Below are 20,092 nucleotides of genomic sequence, written 5' to 3' on the forward strand. Positions count from 1 at the left end.
ATGACTTGAGCTTGGAAAGGAATTTAATTGGAGCGCTCTGCGAATTTGTTAGAAAGTTCTATTAAAATTTTACTTAAAAGACCAGGGAATCTTTCATCACGTACAATAGTTTATTCAATTATTTAGGACATTCAGTATAAATATTTAAAGGCATTCAACACACATCGTAAATTATAAATCGTATAAACTGTAAATTTGTTACAAATTCGTCAGCTTCAATGGTCAGCTGCGAGGCGCCTTCATTTTTCTCAAGAAAAATGAATCACAATCATTAGTCAAAAAATCTCGTAAATAATAGAGTGCAATCTATGTGTGAACTAGATTTGAAAAAATACAACCGAGTTAGAATTGGCGGTTTGGTTTAAGCGTATAGTGTTTTCAACAGTCAGACTTCGTGAGCTTCCTGTACATATCGATGCTCAAGTGTATATTTGCTCCAAAAATAATTGCAAAATTCTGCGATTACATCCGACATCTGCAGAGAATGAGAATCTCCTGGCTTTACGCAACTTCCGTCAATCGTGAAGAAGCTTGAACACTTTACAGCCCTCTGTACGATCGAATTCCGAATATCGTACTGAGAAGGTATAGTACGGTATTCACTAATCCCATACTCTGCAAAACGAGAAAAATATTGTTGGATTAAAAAATCTTAAATTCACAATCCAGTAGAAATTAGCAATTTATTGTAAATTACAATTTACTAACTGCTAAATTATTAAGCCGATGGAGAAAAATGAATCAACTCTCGAGTAATTTCTCTCGAATTTTTCCCGAAACAAAACATGATTATGAAACAGGTGGGTAATTTCTACTGAATTTTTCTCTTCGTGTATTTGGTGGGATGACACTTACCCCGGCAGCTACATGAAGATTATAATTTCTCGTAACCCCTCGTCTTTCATCGTTTACCAACATCATATAGTTTATCGATGCGGCGAGCAACAAACCAAATGCAATAGCGTGGTACAATACCTCCTGATAATCAGAAATATCACTAATTAGACAGTAATAAGACCGTTCGATTGAGGCTTCATAACTCAAAGTTCGTCAGCCATTTCAGCAGATTGACTCTGGAGGCAATCGAAGTATAAATAACAGAACTTAAATTTTTTGAAGACAATAATTCACTCACATAAAGAGTTTTGGAGATCATCGCTTCAGAAGATAGCGAAAACAATGCGCTCATGACCAGAATGAAAGTTCCGATCATGAAAGTTGTCACCATGAGGAAGAAGAACAAACTCCCGGGTGATATAGCAACGCTGTAATCGAATAAATATCCCATGATTCCGGCGCAGATGATTCCCAGTATCTAAAACAATTATTTTATCCGTCACTCAAATTCCACTGTTTTGTACTAGCAAATCATACACATGCGATTGACGAAGACTACATTATCGATTGTTGTAGAGTCCGACATGATCGACATCGTTTTTCATCCCCTATTTCTCTCCCCATTTGTCTATTTTCGTGCTCTGTATTTATTATCGTTTATAGAATCTACATTTCATGATTCAGTTTATTTAGATCGTCGACCTATTTTTTATCCACTGATGCACACCTTCTAATATTCATTCATCAATACTACAATAAATATTGCAAAATTAAAGGGACAACGACTGCAAAATAATGTTAGTTTGTCTCATAAAAAATAAAAGCGGAGGCCCCAATTGAACAGAGAGAAATTTTTAATAAAAATTGCGTATCATTTCCGTTAGTATCAGACTGAAATTTAATTATCCGGAGCAATTTTTATATTTGAATCGCCTGCGAAAAATCACTATCACCGTCACCCAAACTTTTCGATTCGATTACTCAATCGGTGAGCGTAATTTATATCGATTATTTCTCTCCGAGAATATTTAATGCGAAGTAGAAGGAAATCAAAATACTGACAAACTCGAGAACTTTGAGAATTCCTCGATAAGTCTTCATGAATCCCGTGTTGATGAGGATGCTGGAGGTGCTGGTGGTGACCGTTGCGGTCCTCACAGTCACAGTGTGCGACATTACGATGTAATTGTTCTGCGCTCCCTAAAAATCGAAATGAAAGTTGAAAAAAGTCCTTTCTGTGTTTTTTCCTAATCTCCCATCGTCTTCAGTTCCCTTAGGAATCGTGAAAGCGGGACAAGGCCGTGTTTTCGTGGGTCGTTCCACATACAGAAATGACGCACACATACGCTGATATATTACAATATGAAAATAGCGTTGATACTATGCATTGACGAATATCATTAAAAAAAAACATAAGTTATTCAATGGAGATCTAATTTTTATAACTTTTCTCATCATTTCATAAATTAAAATGTTTATTAAATAATTATCATTTATGTTGAATGTAGAAGCTAGATATACATTCATTTTTTTCATAACAAAACGGAATGTCTATTTATAAATTGCGATTTCGTAATACGAGAAAGGGAAAAAAGTTGACACACATTCAGTGAATGAAATTCAATTGGAAATAGTCTATAGAATTAGTGGATGACACCTGTCAACTGATGTTCACGTATTTAAAGGGACGAGAATAAATGAGCGCACAGAACTTACCTTATCACCTAGATATAGATTGTTGTCCGTCGGGTGGCCACGATCGACTGGAGGTGCGTGTTTACCTTATGACTCGCGTCGCCATTCCGCGGGTGGACGTCATCGGTGATATCACACACCGCGACTTGTAGCCAACACATTGAGAAAAGGATAGGATACACACGATACTCCCTACCCCTGGACTGCTCAAGGTCGGAAAATTTCAGACGCAGAAGTTGTGGACTGATGTTTTTGGATTGAAAAGTTTAAATTGTTGTGGAGAGGTTTTAAATTTTTTTTGTTGGAAATCAACTGAATTTTTTTTCGTCCGTTGAACTAATCAAAATACAAAGTTTATGAGGAGAAAATTTACTGGGGAATTTCACTTTCACGGGGTCGGGAGGGAAAATCAATAGGGCGGGGTCGAATTGAGCATTTCACACGTGAAAAATTATGGGATTAGTCAACAAGGACTTTAACTTTGGAAATTTTATTTAAATAAAATTTTCGAGAATTGAATCGTTTTATTTTTATCGGTTTCTAATGCTGATTTTTGGCGTCATAAAATGTACCGGGAAATGTCTTTCACGTTGGTGAAAATCGAAAATTAAAATTGTTAGGGAAAAGTTATTTGGAATTTTTTATTTCCTCAGAGAAGGGCGGAATTATTTCAAAAATTTTGGTAGGCAAACACAGAAAATGAGCTGGTTCGGAAGATGGAAATCATTAGGGACTGAATACGTTTTATTTTCATCTATTCTTTAATGCTGAGTTTCTGAAATGTGGGAAACAGAGGGAAACGTCAATACTAGAGTAGAAAATCACGTCATGGCTAAAATTACGTGGCGACTGCTACAAAATCGAAATAAAAATGTATACTTTGCACTTCGGCATGATCTCAACACAATTCTTGGGGGGTGACGTGTCTGTTATCAATCTTATCAACATGTCGATAACTCTAAATATTTTCCGACTTGATATTGGCTTCGTAGCTTAATTAAAAACCGGACCTAAATGAATATTAATCCTGACACCGCAATGGGCCCAAAATTTTTCTTCCGCACGTTATAAAAAAATTCAAAACTGTTTGGTACATTTTACCAGACTTTTTGGACATCAGAATTACCAAAGCTCTTGAGTAACTGCTATTGAAACTTTCTCTCCGTAGAAGGATTGAATTTTTTAAATATTCACTCAGCATTCAAAATAGTTTGTTCATATGGTGTGCAAAAATATTCAACATTAAACTTTATTGATCTATGGCCTGATACAAGTGATTAAAATTTCAAAAAATATCCGGATTACAAAATAAATGAAGAGAATGAAACGAAAAACTGCCGAATCTGCAACAACGCCCAAAGGGAAAAATATTCTCTCGTTAATTTTTCGTACTTTTTGCACTTAAAAACGTTCAGGATCAATGAGGACGTCTGTTTCTCCATTTGGGCGTGACTTACTAACTACTTTTTCATCGTACATAGTATTTCAGGCTTCTCAACTTGCTCTTTACAAATAGAAAGTCCCTACAACAATTGGATAAATGCAGTTGTCGATGTTCATTTGTGTAAATATATTTCTCTTTCGGGTTAAAATACAGATGTACTTCGGTAATGAAGTACTCTCGACTTCGCTGTGACAATTTCATAGTTATTTGATTCTACATTTCGATATACATGGGTTGATATATTAATTATAATTTGTACCAATGTTAAGTAGCATTATTAGGCATTCAAAATTCGTTATAGCTCCTGCAGATCGTGATTTTCGTCGGAGGCGACGAGAATGATTCAAAACTTTAAAGAATTTTGTCAAATTCTCAGTTATTTCATGCGACGCAATTACGATGTAATTACATACAATATAATTCTCCATATCGGCAGGAATTCCACAGTATATATTAGTAAGAAATACATTGTGTATAATAGAATTTTATATACATGAGAAAATATACGTATCTACTATGATTCGCTGGGGCACCTTCGCATGATTCCTGGGGAAGATAGTGATAGAATTTTCAATGATCTCGTGACATAAATTACCGAAGCATAGAACAAGAAATTTAAATTTCATATATTATTTCATGTTATCAAAATACATGAGACATATTTGTACTCCATTTCACCGAAGGATTAACGATAGCTCAATACATTTCGAGACCCGATAATTATGTTTTCATCGCAGAAACTTAAATTGAGAAAACATTTGCGTGAAATAAGGAACTTGCATGTTTTGAAAATTCTTTTTTATTCACATTTATACTCTGCAAAAGCCACATACGGGGCACAAACAATTTAAATATTATCCAATAATTAGTTATTCGCCTCTCAAACTTTAATTTTTCAAATGTCCTAAAGACCCCTGTGATGTCAACTCATACGAATATATGTTTTTATCCCCTTTGAATAATTGTTGCACATGTAATCGTCTCCATTGGTTTTGCTCAAACCTGCGGCCCTTGGAGAGGGGTTTAGTTCCGGTCAGTTGACGTCAAGATCCCCAAATAAGTGTTTGAAATTTATATATTTTTAATAATTTATTGCAAAACACCCCAACGACTTTTCGAACAACTTTTAACGCTGCAGTAGTTGATAGACTGTAAGGGTTCCATAAATCTGAAAATATTGGAATATTGGGCTGGAGGCAAGTTCCCTATTTCAGTATGAATACAGAAATGTCAATTAATCTTACATGAATAGGTCTAGTTTAATAAATGTATATAAATATATATAAGGAGATACGAGTCGTGAAAAATAAAGATTTTTTTTGGCCAATATGGCCTGCTCGAAGACGGCAGGTTAAATCCTGTGTGATTGGGTGCTGACGCAACTCTCAGGTACTCCAGTTGCATTCTCACTGTGAACCACTCTTGAACTCGTAGTAGAGGAAATATGTACCAGCAGCATACGCTAATGTATTGAAAACTCCAAACACCTGGAAATCATAAACATTGAATTGTTTATCACGTCTTGTTCCATTTGTTTTCATTTTTTGTTATCATATCTACGAAGAAAATAGTTTATTACTTTTATTTAAAAAGGGAAAGCAAACCTACATAATAATACTCAAGAGAATTCGTCCAAATAGTAAGAAAACTCATTAATGAAAGAAGTTAGGAGATTTCTTTAAATAATTTTTTTTATTGACGAGAGATTGAAAAATCAGGGGAATTTTTTGTTATCAAATTTATATCGATGCATTTCTACTTTAAAAAGTTCAATGGGAACGTGGAGTTCTACGGAGTCTTGCTCTAAAAAAGTAACGAGAAAAAAATTAACTCGTAATATTTTATAGTGACTTGCAATAGTACTTACACCAGCTGCAATATTCGCTGATCTAGCTGGCCAATGATATGTATATCCCCCCCAGACAGCAAGTTGAACAATGAATGCAATTGTGTAGAGAATTACAATGACACCAGTATTGTATAATTCCTGAAAATATTGAATTAATATCTTTAGTCGGATTGTTTCATCGTATGAAAAACAGTTTTACAAGCAATATTACACACAAGAGAATTGAATCAGGGTGGTTCAATTCACTCGGATGTTTCTCCATTGAATTAATTGACTATTGATTGAGTAAAAATGCATTACTGTTAGCAGCCAGTTGATGGGTAGTTTCAGAGCTTCACGAATACCCAGTAGATAAATGAAGCACCAGAGTAGAGTAGCAATGAAAGACGTTATTGCTACGAATAAAAACCAACTTGCTGCGCCATTCCAAGACGGTGAGGCACACGCCATGCAAATAATTCCTAGGACCTGAAACCACAAACAATAAAATTGACGATAATTCCACAACTTAAACAATATAATGAATCAGAAAATACGATGAGAAAATTTTTTTCTGGGAATCCATTTGTCTGAGAAAAACATGTACTTTTGATCAATTTTACCCTACAGTAATTTTTACTCTACGGGCACAGAAGTTGTTATTCTTAGCAGAACAAGGTTTCCCTGACCTAGAATAAAATCTGCTTATCATAGATTAATTTTTGCTAGATTTCGGGCAGTAATGACATGGGGATGACTCATGACAAAGTTTCACAGAACCATAGGATAATTGTTAACGATTATTCCTCTCCATGTACCGCTAATTACTTCTTCAGAGAGCCCTTCCTCCGCTGGCTGTCCCTCATCACGACATTCCAATCAAACCCAGGAATCGTCGGATTCTTCTTAAGAACCTCCATCGCTTCCCCCCTCACCCGTCCATATTCATCTTCATCGTTCAAAACTCTCATCACGTTCCCGAGCCCATCACAAGTCTTGACATTTTCTCCCTCGTGGGCGTCCGCACAAGCATCCGGAAATTCAACCGCCAACGCTTGCGTGAAATAACTGTCTCTATGAGCAACTTTTTCCTGCACCTTAATCATCCTCATCATCTTCTCTTCCTGTTGTTGAACCATCGGGGACCTCGCGTCATCGAGCTTACAAGGGTCAAAACCCTTCTTCTGCAACAAAACAGTCTTCATTCTTTCGATATTCTCCAGCCTCAGAATAGTATCCTTGGATTTAGGGATTTTGAGGGCTCGACGTTCGGCTTTGAGTCTGATCATCGCCTCCTGATCCTTCATAAACTTTTCTCTGGCTTCTTCATGGCGTCGCCTCGCCTCCTCAGCGGCCCTAGCCTCCCTCCTCATCACAGCCACCTCATTATTTTCGAGATAATCGTCCTGCCAGCCATAAAACTCCTCACTCCTCTCCACTTCACGATCAACAAACTTCCTCAGCCATTCAATTCTCTCAGATCCACTGGACTCGGCGTCGCACACTTCCTTGAATATTCTAAAAGCACCGCTGTAATCGCAAACACCGATAAACCGCGAATCAAAAGAGCCCCTGTGCAGTCCCGTTATCAACTTTCCAGAAATAGTCTGTACGTGGACCGGTTCACCAGTCTTCCGGCATATGTCCCATGTTTCAAGGTCACCGTCATTTCTAGCTACACAGAAGACCCCGGGCTTGTCACACCAGCAGCAGCTGGTGTACAAGCAATTACCTTTTCTCCAGATGAGGGGTCTTCTGAGGTAGTCGTCCTTCCAGATGGCAAAGACACTTCCCCCGATTGTCAGCAGAACATCACTAATGTGATGAGATCGTACAATCTTAACGAGCGGACCGTCATGAATCAAGACGGATCTATCAGTGATATCAACATTTTCGTGACAGATGTCCTCAAATTCCTGCCCCCTCCAGGTACATAAGAGGAGTTCCCCCTGAGGTGTGCTGACCCACAATCTCCTGGACGCCTCATTGGCGTCTGGATCAATCGTATCAGCCTGAATGCTGTCGTAACTCTCCGGAGATGCAGGAGAAAGATCTAAAACCGTGAGGCTGGATGTCTCCTTAGCTGGAACAATATGCAATCGATAGTGCGGACGGAAGATGTTGTCCAATCTCTCCAAGCCTTCGGTCAACGACATCTTAGCTGCCACGATATTCAGCAGATTCTTGGCAGTCGTCGCCATGTTCGGCTGCCAAAGAAGATCCCAGAAGGCGATTGTACCATCCTCGGAAGTCGTCATGAATTGCATACTCATGTTATCCGGAATCTTGTTCATCTTTCCATTGGGCTCGAGTCGACAGCAAGTCGGCAGCCAGTGAATGGCCCTGATGGGGAGCAGATGAGAATCTCCCGGGTCTGACGAGGCACATGAATCCACTCGGTGGCAGCCCCTTGTTGATCTTTCAGTGATGCTGTCGATGTTACCCAACTCCCACATAACGATTTGTCCGCTTGTTGATCCTCCAACGAGAACGGAGTCCTTAGATGGACAGAAACTCATCACGTTTACATCCTTACAGTCCCCCAGGAACATCTTGGGCTTCAACGGGTCTGTCAATGACCACAACACCGCTGCGATGTCCATTTGGTCGGTGAAGATACACGAAAAATCGTCACCGCAGCTGTCGGCTTTAGCGTAACATATAGCGACGTAATCTGGACGACTTGGGTGCCAAGCGACGTCGGAAATGACCCTGGCCCTGGTGGCCCTGAAATCCACTAGAGAACAGCTCTCGTGCAGATTATAATCAATCACTCTTGATGCTTCCGGACCGCCGTCGCAGTTGGCAAGGCTCTCGATGTCATCGGAGTGCATGTTTATTTCCGAGTTATATCTGATACAGTCTGTGATATCCGGAAGACTCGCTTCGAAGAAGAGGTTCAAGGACTCGGCCTGCTTCTCCAGAGTCTCATTAACACTCGGCATTTGGTGTGTCGTCTTCTCCTCCGTCGAAGTTATGACCTCCGAGTGACCTGTTAGACTACTTTCCTCTCGGGATTTCTCAACCTCTGGCTTCTTGCTTTCTCCGGGTGACGATGCGTCGTCGTATTGAGTCCACTTGGTCTTCGGATAGCCTAGGTAGGTTTGCACGCCTGTCGTAGCCGGTGGAAGGTTCGTCTGCAGGGATTTCGTCACCAGCTTCATCCGGACGTTTGAGAATCGCGAGGTGGAGGGCAGGAGGATATCCAAATAGCCGTCTCTGGTGGACTCACTGGGTCTGTCTGACAAGTTTGGAGAGTCCTTGGAGGCTAGCGACTTGCGGCTGATCTCGATCTCGAAGAGGGATCTTGTGCTTCTGAAGAAGGTGTCGTCGTGGTCTAAGTTGTCCTCGAAGATGCCTGGACACTTGAGGGGCGCTTTCCTCATCATCTTGGAGACTCGATCGTGGATGGTTCGTGTTATCTGACGATTTCGATTCACCATCTCGTCGCGGACCTCCTCCGTCAAGCAGAGGACGTACTGCGTGGAGCAGAGCTCGCTGGAGGCGTAACCGAGCAAAAGCATTTGCGGTTTGTATGCCTCGATCTGGGCCCTGTGGGACTCCAGGGTGGAGTCTGCTTCTTGGGAGATTTTTAACAGAACTTCCCGCGGCACATATGCCCAGGGATATTCCAGGAAGACGGATTCGTTACTGGCGCAATTTAATTCGAGTTGTTTCGCGTGGGGCAACTCGATGGCGACGAGGTTCGCGATATTTTTGGACGGGGGGGACCAACTGGACGGCCAATCCGGACTATTCGTCGGCATTTCTTCTGGTCAAACGCAAAGACTAAGTGATGACGAACTCGAGGTGTGTACAACGCTTATCGATTAAACGTATCCCTCGTCGTCTCTATGAGGATTATTGCCTAGATAAATATCTAGATGACATGAAAATTTATCTCAATGTTCCTCCTTTGTATTTTAATTTATCTATTTTACTTGTTTTAATTGTTGATTCAATTTTATGTTCTAGAACATTATGTGTAACGAAAAATCATGTGAATGTACCCAGTTTTTATTTCTAACGTTAAAGTTGAATGATTTTACCAGCATTTCTTTTCAATTTACAAATATCTGGAAGGAATTCATTGAATTCTCCTGTTCTATCGTTTACTCAACTTTTCCATCGGACCGATAATATTATAACCGGGTGCGATGTGGAAAGCACAATCAGCGAACCCGATATTTTTCACTTTCACTTGTTGTAGAATGACGTTGGAGTTGTATAAACTATCTTACCACAGCAAAATAGAGTAATAAGGGTTTTTCATTTCGCATGCAATTGTGACTGCTTGGAATAACGATTGCTGGTGCAAGGAGACAATCGGGTGTTGATGAATATCATTCAGCGGTGGTTGTCTAACGGCAAATTTTCATTCGAGGAATTACCGCTAAAAATAGAGAGAGGAACGAGTTCGCGTCCACTTAATGCCTCTTCACAATAAAGACGTCGCACTGCGAGAAATCGTTAGGAGAACGCAATACCAGTCGTTGGGTTGGGTTATCGATGATTAAATTCTAGGCGAGTTGTCCTGGAGGTCATAGTACGAGCAGGAAAACGCTGAGATTATTTATGCCTTTCTGTTGCGTAAAACAAAAATTAACTCACCGAATGCCACAAACGATCTTGGAAATTCGATTACATTTAAACGCGAGTAACTCAAAATTGGCGGAGTGAATCCTGGTGATTTTGTTTTCAATGTCAAGAATTTTTTGACAGTTTAAAAATAATGCGTGCCTCGACCCAATCGAAGTCCGGACATATCGATGATTAAATATTTTACAGTTTGAAGATTTTTCTTCGCTGGAATAGGAGTTGAGTGGTGTTATGCGCAGAAATAGGCTCATAATCATATTTCCGGTGATATGGATGGCTTATCACATCGAAATTGTGTGCGACTGGGGAACGGTGAAGTGGATATTCGCAACCAACGCCCGATCCACAGGAGAATGTGAAAAGATACGCAGAGAGAGTCGAAAAATTGAATTTTGCACTTCTTCTCTAAAAAATAATTTCTATTGCACATTTTTAACCCATAGCATAGCTGGAGTACAGCTAATCCATTGAAAAAAAACTAACAAAAGTTTCTCTAGAAATTCAAGACCTAAATGAGTCTTTAATACATATTTAATAGGAATAAAAAAATTGAGGGAATTTTTAATAGAGATTTGATGGGAATTCAGTAGAATTTTCTATCGAATTCACAAGTTTTCTTGGTGCGTTAAGCACCAGGTGTCACGTGAAGATTTTTACCAGTCTGTGCGTTTAAATTAGTCACGATGTACTAGGAGAACCGATAGCCGGTAGCTATACAGTTGAACACGGTTCAATGAACGTACACATGCCTCACCAATGACCCAAATGCAGTCACGGCTCGGTAACTGTCCGGGTAGCATCCACTATAACCGAGTATAGGCGCGATCGAGTGAGGAAACCCAGAAAGTAGACAGACAAACGGGTTGGTCGTTCATGGCCTGAGCTCCCTGGCGCATACAACTCCTCAAAATGTATACAGGGTGCGGTTCTTGAGGCTTCCTTCCTCCTCCAGAGCCAAAGGTGACACCAACACCATGAGAATGAAATTCGACACTGATTTTTATGCGACTTCTGTGTGGATAGACAAATTATGTTAAATTCTGTCGTAATGTGGAAGAGGATTGGGATTTTTAGGACGAAAAACCATGAAGTTGAACTGCGGCACTCCTCCAAAAAAAAATAAATGGGAATCCACAGGAATTCTTTGCTGAAAATTCAATTTTATTACTTTTTAAAATTTAATTTCATTCGGTTTTTGGTTTACCCAGTCAAGGATTCCAAGTTTCTATCGATGAATTGCGAGAGAGATAGAATAATCACATAATTCCCAAGAAAGACGTATAGAATCAGTTGGATTATACGTTAGAATTTTTTAAATTTACGTCACAACTGCATTGAATTTCTAATGTTGCGAACTTGAATTCAACTTTACATCAAAGCTGTTGTGTAATCCCTTGTTCATCCAGGAAATTCAACAAGAGAAATATTTTCCTCCTGCTCGATCTACTAAAACTTTTAATATTCAATAAATAGTTAAGTGAAAAGAATTCTTATAAAAATTAAAGTTTCGATTTTGAAGAGTTTCGAAAAATGAAGAAATCGGTCAACATGAGCCTAAGAATGACCTCCATCTCATTCAGTATTTGTGAAAAAATCCAAAATAATTCTCCAATATTTTATCTGACTTTGAATTATCTCCCGATAAGCGGTGAATTTCACAACCTCGTGTTGTTTGAGTTCAAAATCCCCCGACTTATTCCCAAAATAGCTCAGACAAGAGAATCACCGATGTACAAGTCTCGATCCATAACAAGGTGCATTGGGATCTGAGAATCAAAAGTTACACAGGAAGTGAAGAATCTATTGGCAACCAATCCCCTTTGGTTTACGTTGGAAGTCCGCCAGGAAATGGCCCAACACCATGAGTAAACACCGGCCATCTTCAGCGGGAAAAACCACACTGAGTGCATAATGAGGGCGAGGTTATTATATGGCGATGAAGATAATAAACCACGAATAATCATCTGAATTAACAAAACAAATTGTATTTTTTGTAGAAAGATCTGGCGAGTTCAACAAAAGTCGTATTTCATTTCTATTCATAATCGATTGTAAGTTCGATATTTTATTTATTTCATTGTATATTATCATTCCATAGGTCTGATAGAAACTATTTTATGGAATATATGGAATGTACATAAGACATATTAACAATTCCAGCCCAAGAAATTCTATAGACTTTTATGGAAAATATGCATTCAATAAAAACTTATAGGAATTTCCAATAGAATCAGGCAAATAACAAACAGTAAATGCAATGCAATTGGGTAAAACTCTTCTGATTTTTTCAATTAAGTTCTTCGAACGTCAATTCTTTATTTATAAAAAGAAAAAAAAACCTATTTCCCCGTTTCCATTGACCTATTGAAAATACGGTATTCATAGACTAAACTGAAATATAAATAAAAGATTAGGGATGTCATCACCAGAAATATAAATAAAAAAGTAAATGCATTTCGGTTGTGACAAAACCTCCACCACTTAACGATTACGTTAATCTAATTTCCATCAGAATGACCTCGTGAAGCACCAGAAAAGCTGACGTTTCGCAGCCACAACACCTATTCTTCGTTGTACAATACTATCACTAATATAACTCTCATTCTCAGGAGAATTCCTCATACATTTATGTGAAATTTATCCCACGCCTCTGTAGGTTCTGGGGAATGAGAAAAAAAAAATCGCGTATTGCTATTTTCACACGTATTATTCCAGACTTATCATGGAACTAGCGATAGTCTGAACATGTATCGCAGCGAAGAGAGTATAATGGTAGCGCCTGCTGAGTCATACGTAATTGTCACTCTCCGATGAAAGAATAAATAGAATCAGTGGCTGATGAGGTCACGAAATAGCTAGCTATTGGCTGACAGTAATTAAATAATTTTTTATCGATTTGAAAAAACATTTCCTGGTCTACAAAATGACTTTAATTGAAAATGAACTTTAATTTAGCCAAATTATTTCCTGTAAAAAATAGTGAACATTGAAAAAAAAATCTTTTCCCCTCATTAAAAAGTTCATGGGAATTTTAATTCTGACTTATTATTACTTCTTCATTAAATAAATTTTTTAATAGATCGCTCCACCGAATCGTGATATACTAGTGGTTGAACGCCAGTCGTTTTATGCATTTACCCACATCTTATTAAATCGTTGTAAATAAAGTTGCTGTGCGTCCTTGCGAATTTATAAAACATACCGCTTGTTTCACTATTATTATTAGCTGGCATATACCAGCACGCAATGGTCGCCACGATGACACAATACATCAACTTCCCCGGGGTTGTCCCCTACATTTGCACATATTTGGTATTGCGTAATTTATAAAACTAGGTGGGCTCCAACTGATGCTGCGTGGGTGAGCAAGTGAATTCCATCCTCAAGGTGTTTTGGACTTCCGGTTTAATGAAACTATCACGAAATATGGAGAGGATTTATCTTCAACGACGGGAAATATCGAATTGGCGATGCGATCATTGCGGGTGACCTCAGAGTGTGCGTTTTATTGAAAGATTAAGTATCTTGACAAATTCTACATGTAGTTTTTTTCATGCCCTGCAATGTCGATACTGAAAAACAATCTGGAAATCGTTAATTTACGGGCTCATTCAGGTACTTACAAAAGCGTGAGCATATCCAGCGATTTTGAATAAATCCCACGGTTTCGAAGTTATCAAATATTTTTCGAAATCCTTTTTATACTAAATTGATAAAAAAAAATTTGGCAGCGCCTCTAGATTCCGAGATATTTATTAAAATAGGGTTAATAGTAAAAAACGATAGTGTCTCGGTTTCAACGTCGCAAATAAAATTTTCCGATCTCTGAAATGAGACTAGTACGAATCACACAGTTGCCCAAGGAAATACATTCATTGAACTAGTCATCAACAGGTCCACATCGATTCACAGTCTCCCGCGATGTCCATAAATGCCTATTCCTCACAAACATAAACGTGGCGTCCCACATACTCGTCCTCATATACTCAAACGAGCAGAGCGTAGTCAGACTAAAGTCGACAACGGTATCGAAACAATTTCATTAATAATTCAACGTGTCCTTGGGCCATGGCCACAGCATTTCTAGCTGTGTAAAGCGCATATCGACGCCCTCGATGGCCCGAAGAAGAATTTTTTTAGAGAAATTTCAGCGTAAAAGGGCACTGCCAGCCATTCAAGCTAGTCGAGAAAATGAGGAAAGAAAAGAGCGAGGAAAACCGGTTGAGATTTCTTTATACCTGTTGACGCAATACTGGACATTGTAAGAACGTTAGGGAGACTTATGAATCGCTCAGCGCACCTAAGCATGCCTAGCAAAACCTATTAAGTCAATCCCTCATCGTCGAGGATTCCGTCATTTTTTTTTGTTAATAATATTATGGTAATCACAGTCGAGGGTAGAGCAAAAATCAATTTAATTTTCTTCAGAAATTGAATATTTGATATCTTCACACCTGTTGGTTTTATCGAAAAAAGCCTCAGAACTTTTTCTGTGGAAAATTTCGAGGGCTACGATAAAGGTCCTGTGATATTTTTCAATTAAACCGAAAGTTTGGGAGATATTACGAGATTTAGAAGAGGATAATTATTCGTACGGGGAAAAAATGACGTTTTATGATAATATCTCGTAAACTTCTGGGTGGATTGAAAAGTTACACAATACCTTTTTTGTTGGAAATAACAAGGGCTATGAAAAAGATCTTATGACTTTTTTCGATAGACCTAGTAGTATTCGAGATATCGTAAGGTTCATTGCACATAATCCTCGGAGTAGGAAGGAAATTTTTTAAAGACCGTAAATAAAATCGTTGGATTTGCGGACGGTGACCAATTTGGGCTAATGCGGGAGTACGGATGGTATATTTGGTTTTTTGCAAAAATGGACATGACCAAATAACGAGAAAAAATCCATTTAAAGTCCCGAAAAAAATCAATTGAAAAAAATAGAAAAAAACGTAAAGGATTCAGCATGGGAAAATATTCCGAGGTCATCCATCTATGAAGGATGCGAACTGTGACGAGGATTCCCATACCGTTACCATTCAAGTGCTGATGCGAGAGAGTATTGTCTTGACTGACATCAAACAAAAAATAACAAAAAACAAAAATAACGTACACATGTAATCGCAAATGTTGTTCCTTTTTTCGTTTTGAAAATTTTATTTGTTCCTTTTGCCATATTTTTGTACCTTTCGACAGGCCAATGGGCCCTAGAAATCTTATATCCGCAAATTTTGAATCAATAGAATTTGACAAAACACAAAAATACAGCCCTGTTTAGCCTACTGCGCGGCAATATTTACCAACGAAAAACGAGCGCTTTAAACTGCATACGTGACTGGTAGATGTAGCGCCTCATTACATAACTAAAAAAATCATTCTTCAATTCCATTCTGTCGCACGTCAATGTCGCGAGGTATCAAGTCGACACTGACTCATATATTAAAATAAACGCGAGTAAATAAAACTTCCAGTTATGCACTAATAACCTGAAATGAGATGAAATAGTCAATTAGCTGATCTAAATTTGTCCAGAAACCACGAGTCGGAAAAAGACTTCACTGGGTTTTTTATCCCCAAAATGGTTACTATCTCCTGAACCGTTGGTTTAATTGAAAAATGTTGAATGACTTTGTTTATGGGGAATTTCAAAAGCTATAAAAAAGATGCTATAATATTTTATGATAAATGTAGTACTTTTGAAGCTATCGCGAGGTTTATCAAACCTAAGAACTCAGCGTATAAAAAAAGTTGTCAAAAGCTGAAAATCTCTAATATCTCGAACACGATTGGATTAATCAAGAAAACCCAAGAGACTTCCTTTTTGAGGAATTTCACGGGCTGTAAAAAAGTATTTATGACTTTTTTCAATAAACCCACTAGTTTCCCAGATACAGCTAGTTTCGTCACGCATAGTATTAACCTACTTCTGTGGGACGAAAACAAGATTTTTGGAACCTCAAATATATCTTGACCCAGCGCTACCATTGTACCGGCTGAAACCTCATAATAAACCCCCCGAAAAACCTTCAAAATGAAGTAAAGCTCTTCAAAATTCACTCAGCCAATCCCGAGGTATTGCCGATCGAGCTCATTCGATCTATCAAAAAGTAGAATGGCGCTCGTCAAAGATGTCTTGGCAATCGTCCACTGTAACACTATCGTTATGTGGACTATATATGTAAACTTGGAAGTATACACACGACCGTGACAAAACTTGAATCCAATACGAGCATTTGCCGACAACGTCTGCAGTCCAAAGCCTCGGTAGATCGCGATTGAGGTGCGCAAAACCCTCTATTCACCAGCATTTCATCAATTCACGAACAAATTGTTGAATAAATCATAATAGAACAGACCATGGGGCAAAATGGGCACTAGAAATTTACTTCAGTCGTTAAAATACTCTGCAATTGTTAATAACTTTTTCATTGTTCATGAATTTCTCCTCGACGGAGCACACGAGCTCGGTCAACCGATTTTTTCTTTCCATTTTCGATTTTCCAACAAATATCCTGTCTCCATTTTGCCCCACCCACCTCTACCCAGGTATAATGGACTCACCACTTGAACGAGTTTCACGATACCCGGTATCGACTTGAAATAAGGTATATTTAACGTTATCCCACCGATGACACTCGTCTGACCTGGTTCTGTCTTGACTGTTGGCCCTTGACGTGGATTGTTGGCGTTGTTGGAACCATCCTGGACTGTCACAACGGTCTCTGACATCATGATACTCTCACGATTCCAACAATTATAAGAATAACGATATCACGATCGATCAATCGATCAGTCAATAGTAAATCCCTGGTGACGATGTAAAATAATTCCGAAGGTTTGACGATTTATTAAACATCCGGAGTGGAATAACGGGGCCAATAAACACCAGTTTCTCTCGATATCGGGATATTAAAATCGTATGAAACACCTGTTAATTCACTACGGCCCGCGAGGCGGCCACACCAACTGAAAAACATTATCCTCGTCATTCCCTGAAGCCGCTATACTCCCACCACATCCACTGCCCCTCCTGACCGGTGGCAATTCACGTGGAAGAAAGTGGGGAGGGAGGCAGTTGTGGTTTTCGAGTGTTTCGAGGGAAAATTGGATATTTTAAATTTTTTTATCTCTTTTTTTAATATTCAATTTGGTCGTTTTCATCAGCAAATTTTACTTTACGCACCTCGAAAAGTTTACGCACTTCGTAGGAAAACAAGCACTTTACGCACGCTAAACAGTCTTGAAAATTCATGCGATGGATCCTGAAAATTTTACGGACTCCGTAGGAAACCAAGCACTTTACGCACGCTAAGCCGTTTCGAAAATCCATTTTACGGAAGAGACTTAAACTTTACGCACGTTTTGCATATGACAAGGTTTTTCGATTATTTTTTAGACGAAATTATCGCATGAATAAATGTCATTCCACTTTTAAGGCCACGAAAAATTTGGGAATGGAAAAATATCGGTGGATTTCACTCTGTTGAGCTTAACTTATTGAGCATTAAATGAAAATTAAAAGCCACTGAAATTCGTATTAAAAACGGGTTCAAGCCAGTATTAATGAACGATACGTTCATGCCCTAATTTCATTTTAAATTTGTGAAAAAACCTTGAGAACAACACAAAATGTGTGAATTTCAGTCTTAAATTATCCATTAATGACGGTCTAGTCAATCGATTTTTCCATTCATTCTATCACGCATAGTTAATTACCAAATGATATGACTTTAATAACTCTGATCCACTTTTCAAAATAACGAAAAAACCTTGTAAAAGAAAAAAAAACGGTAAATTTTATTCGGGTGATGGAAGATAAAACGAGCAGTCAAGAGCTATTCGGCGGAAGCCATATGACCGTTACTTTCTTCATTATTAATCTTTTTGGTTCTTTCTTTCTCCACTAATTTCATTGACATACAGAGAGAAATTTCTTTCCAGTCGGGGCACTGGCAACAAGGTAACAGCAAAGAGAATAAATAATTCTGGTTTTTTGAAAATATCTTATCTTCACGTTTCATGAAATACCTATCTCTCGACCAAATTAGATGATCTTCTACATGAACAATTACCGTCTCCATTCGTATGCAAAAAAGAAAACTATCCCTCAATAAAGTAAAATCAACAGAGGCCCATTTTACTCCTGTCTCGCCTATACATGGAAATGAGGTTTACGATTTTGTCTGTGAGGCGCACGAGCCAGACGTGCGCTATTAATATTAATGTGAAGATATTACTCGAGCGCTCCCTAATGAGACGCTTCACTGGGTTTATTCATGCGTGAACATAATACGGGATATTAATATGACCCGTTTGTGGACTTTCATTCTTTACTCAAGACCAATTCAACATAATCTTCGTAATTTGTCGGGTAATTGGAGAAGTTTTTCAGCCGCTGTCATAAATGAAGGCTTTATTTTCTGTTTTTGTGAGAAAAAGTGCATTCATATTCTATTTATTGGACGTAGAATGTTTATTATGATTCCTAATAAAGCCGTGGCATATGTTGTGTTGATTAACATTCTCTTGGTTGTTGATATCTCCAATAGACCGAAAGCTAGGAGTTACTAAATATAATTCATTCACCCGTGAGACAGCGCCGAAGATTGTCTCAGTGGCGGGTGCAATTTTGCATTCGACGTTTTCTGGATTTTTAATCATAAAAGTTGGAAATATAACGTCTCCATCTCTCCCACAATCAAAAAGCCATCCTTTTGTGTCATTATCTCTCGAAATTGTCTGGAAATTAATAAAAAAATATTGCACGTTGAGTATTAACCTCCATTAATTGACGTAAATAAATCCCAATGACTCTAGATAATTACCTCATACTGGAGCTCCAGAAGACAACGAACGACAAAATTCGTAGACCGCATAAAATCCTCTGGTATTTCGAGGAGGAAAATCTTGATCAACTGCTTCTGGTCTTCTAGGAGTGAACCTTCCTATTTCTTTTCGTCTTTCGTAACTTTTTCTTTTGTCTCTTGATGCGATTACCATTCTCTCAGTTCAACGTGGACTCTGAAGTCGTTTTTTCAGAGACTCGTGGTTGCTGGAAGGTTTCTCCTTTTCATCTTTGAATCTATCATTCTCCAATGATGAAGATGACTTTTCATGATTCACAGTATTCTTTTAATAACATTTCACTCCATCCTAGCAAGGGATCCTGGGATCCTTCACTAAATATCTCCAGAAGATTCACATTATTTTCTGCCATATTCCACTCAACAATGGGATAAATTATCCCATAAAACTACGAAAATTTATTCTGATGACATTCACAGCGATCTTCCACAACAAATCCCGCGAAATTGTCTTGATTGAGGTTATGTGGAGCACTGTAAACAAGCGCGGCCATTTTGTCTCCAGGCGGTACACAGCGCCGCTCTCGGCGTCACAAGGGACTTGTTCAGTGGTTTCATAAAGAGGATTGACCAATGCTCTCAATAGTCAGGGGACCCACGCAAATGTTAGTAATGACCCCGACAGTGTGAGGCGCCACCATCTATTCTGGCAGCCGACGGCGACAAAAGTATTTGTATATGGGTAGCCGACAAGTTATGTCTTGTCGCAAAATAACCTGCTTCTATGGTTTGTATAGGGTTTATACCCTTTTGTACTAAGCTCAAAATGTTTAGTTAGGTTCTCATTTAGTTTTAAATGAATAATTAAAAATCAAAATAAAG

General features: G+C 38.5%; 3 protein-coding genes across 3 annotated transcripts; all 3 read right to left on the reverse strand.

The window, feature by feature from the left end:
* Positions 1-91: 91 nt before the first annotated feature.
* LOC135161311 (uncharacterized) lies at positions 92-2,711 on the reverse strand. The gene is made up of 5 exons (XM_064118769.1): positions 2,554-2,711; positions 1,900-2,037; positions 1,136-1,315; positions 856-978; positions 92-615 (listed from the first exon to the last, which is right to left on the reverse strand). Exons 2-5 carry the CDS (start codon positions 2,011-2,013, stop codon positions 541-543), a joined length of 492 nt encoding a protein of 163 aa, XP_063974839.1. The 5' UTR covers positions 2,014-2,037; positions 2,554-2,711; the 3' UTR covers positions 92-540.
* Positions 2,712-3,750: 1,039 nt separating this feature from the next.
* LOC135161310 (CKLF-like MARVEL transmembrane domain-containing protein 8) lies at positions 3,751-17,386 on the reverse strand. Its single transcript, XM_064118768.1, has 4 exons — positions 16,968-17,386; positions 6,126-6,293; positions 5,844-5,963; positions 3,751-5,463 (listed from the first exon to the last, which is right to left on the reverse strand). Exons 1-4 carry the CDS (start codon positions 17,136-17,138, stop codon positions 5,383-5,385), a joined length of 540 nt encoding a protein of 179 aa, XP_063974838.1. The 5' UTR covers positions 17,139-17,386; the 3' UTR covers positions 3,751-5,382.
* LOC135161296 (dynein axonemal intermediate chain 3-like) lies at positions 6,215-16,931 on the reverse strand. The gene is made up of 2 exons (XM_064118742.1): positions 13,606-16,931; positions 6,215-11,414 (listed from the first exon to the last, which is right to left on the reverse strand). The coding sequence occupies exon 2, from the start codon at positions 9,569-9,571 to the stop codon at positions 6,629-6,631; it is 2,943 nt and encodes a 980-aa protein (XP_063974812.1). The 5' UTR covers positions 9,572-11,414; positions 13,606-16,931; the 3' UTR covers positions 6,215-6,628.
* Positions 17,387-20,092: the final 2,706 nt, after the last annotated feature.

This window comes from Diachasmimorpha longicaudata, chromosome 4 (genome assembly GCF_034640455.1).
Source record: "Diachasmimorpha longicaudata isolate KC_UGA_2023 chromosome 4, iyDiaLong2, whole genome shotgun sequence".
Classification (NCBI taxonomy): Eukaryota; Metazoa; Arthropoda; class Insecta; order Hymenoptera; family Braconidae; genus Diachasmimorpha; species Diachasmimorpha longicaudata.

Excerpts from the sequence above, each read along its gene's own strand:
- LOC135161296 (XM_064118742.1), bottom strand. The coding sequence starts at position 9,571 with ATGCCGACGAATAGTCCGGATTGGCCGTCCAGTTGGTCCCCCCCGTCC.
- LOC135161311 (XM_064118769.1), bottom strand. The coding sequence starts at position 2,013 with ATGTCGCACACTGTGACTGTGAGGACCGCAACGGTCACCACCAGCACC. Across the intron at positions 1,316-1,899 it reads TTCTCAAAGTTCTCGAGTTT|ATACTGGGAATCATCTGCGC; the intron begins GTCAGTATTTTG and ends TAATTGTTTTAG. Across the intron at positions 616-855 it reads ATCTTCATGTAGCTGCCGGG|AGTATGGGATTAGTGAATAC; the intron begins GTAAGTGTCATC and ends CTCGTTTTGCAG.
- LOC135161310 (XM_064118768.1), bottom strand. The coding sequence starts at position 17,138 with ATGATGTCAGAGACCGTTGTGACAGTCCAGGATGGTTCCAACAACGCC. Across the intron at positions 6,294-16,967 it reads TCGTGAAACTCGTTCAAGTG|GTCCTAGGAATTATTTGCAT; the intron begins GTGAGTCCATTA and ends TTGTGGTTTCAG. Across the intron at positions 5,964-6,125 it reads CCATCAACTGGCTGCTAACA|GAATTATACAATACTGGTGT; the intron begins GTAATGCATTTT and ends CAATATTTTCAG.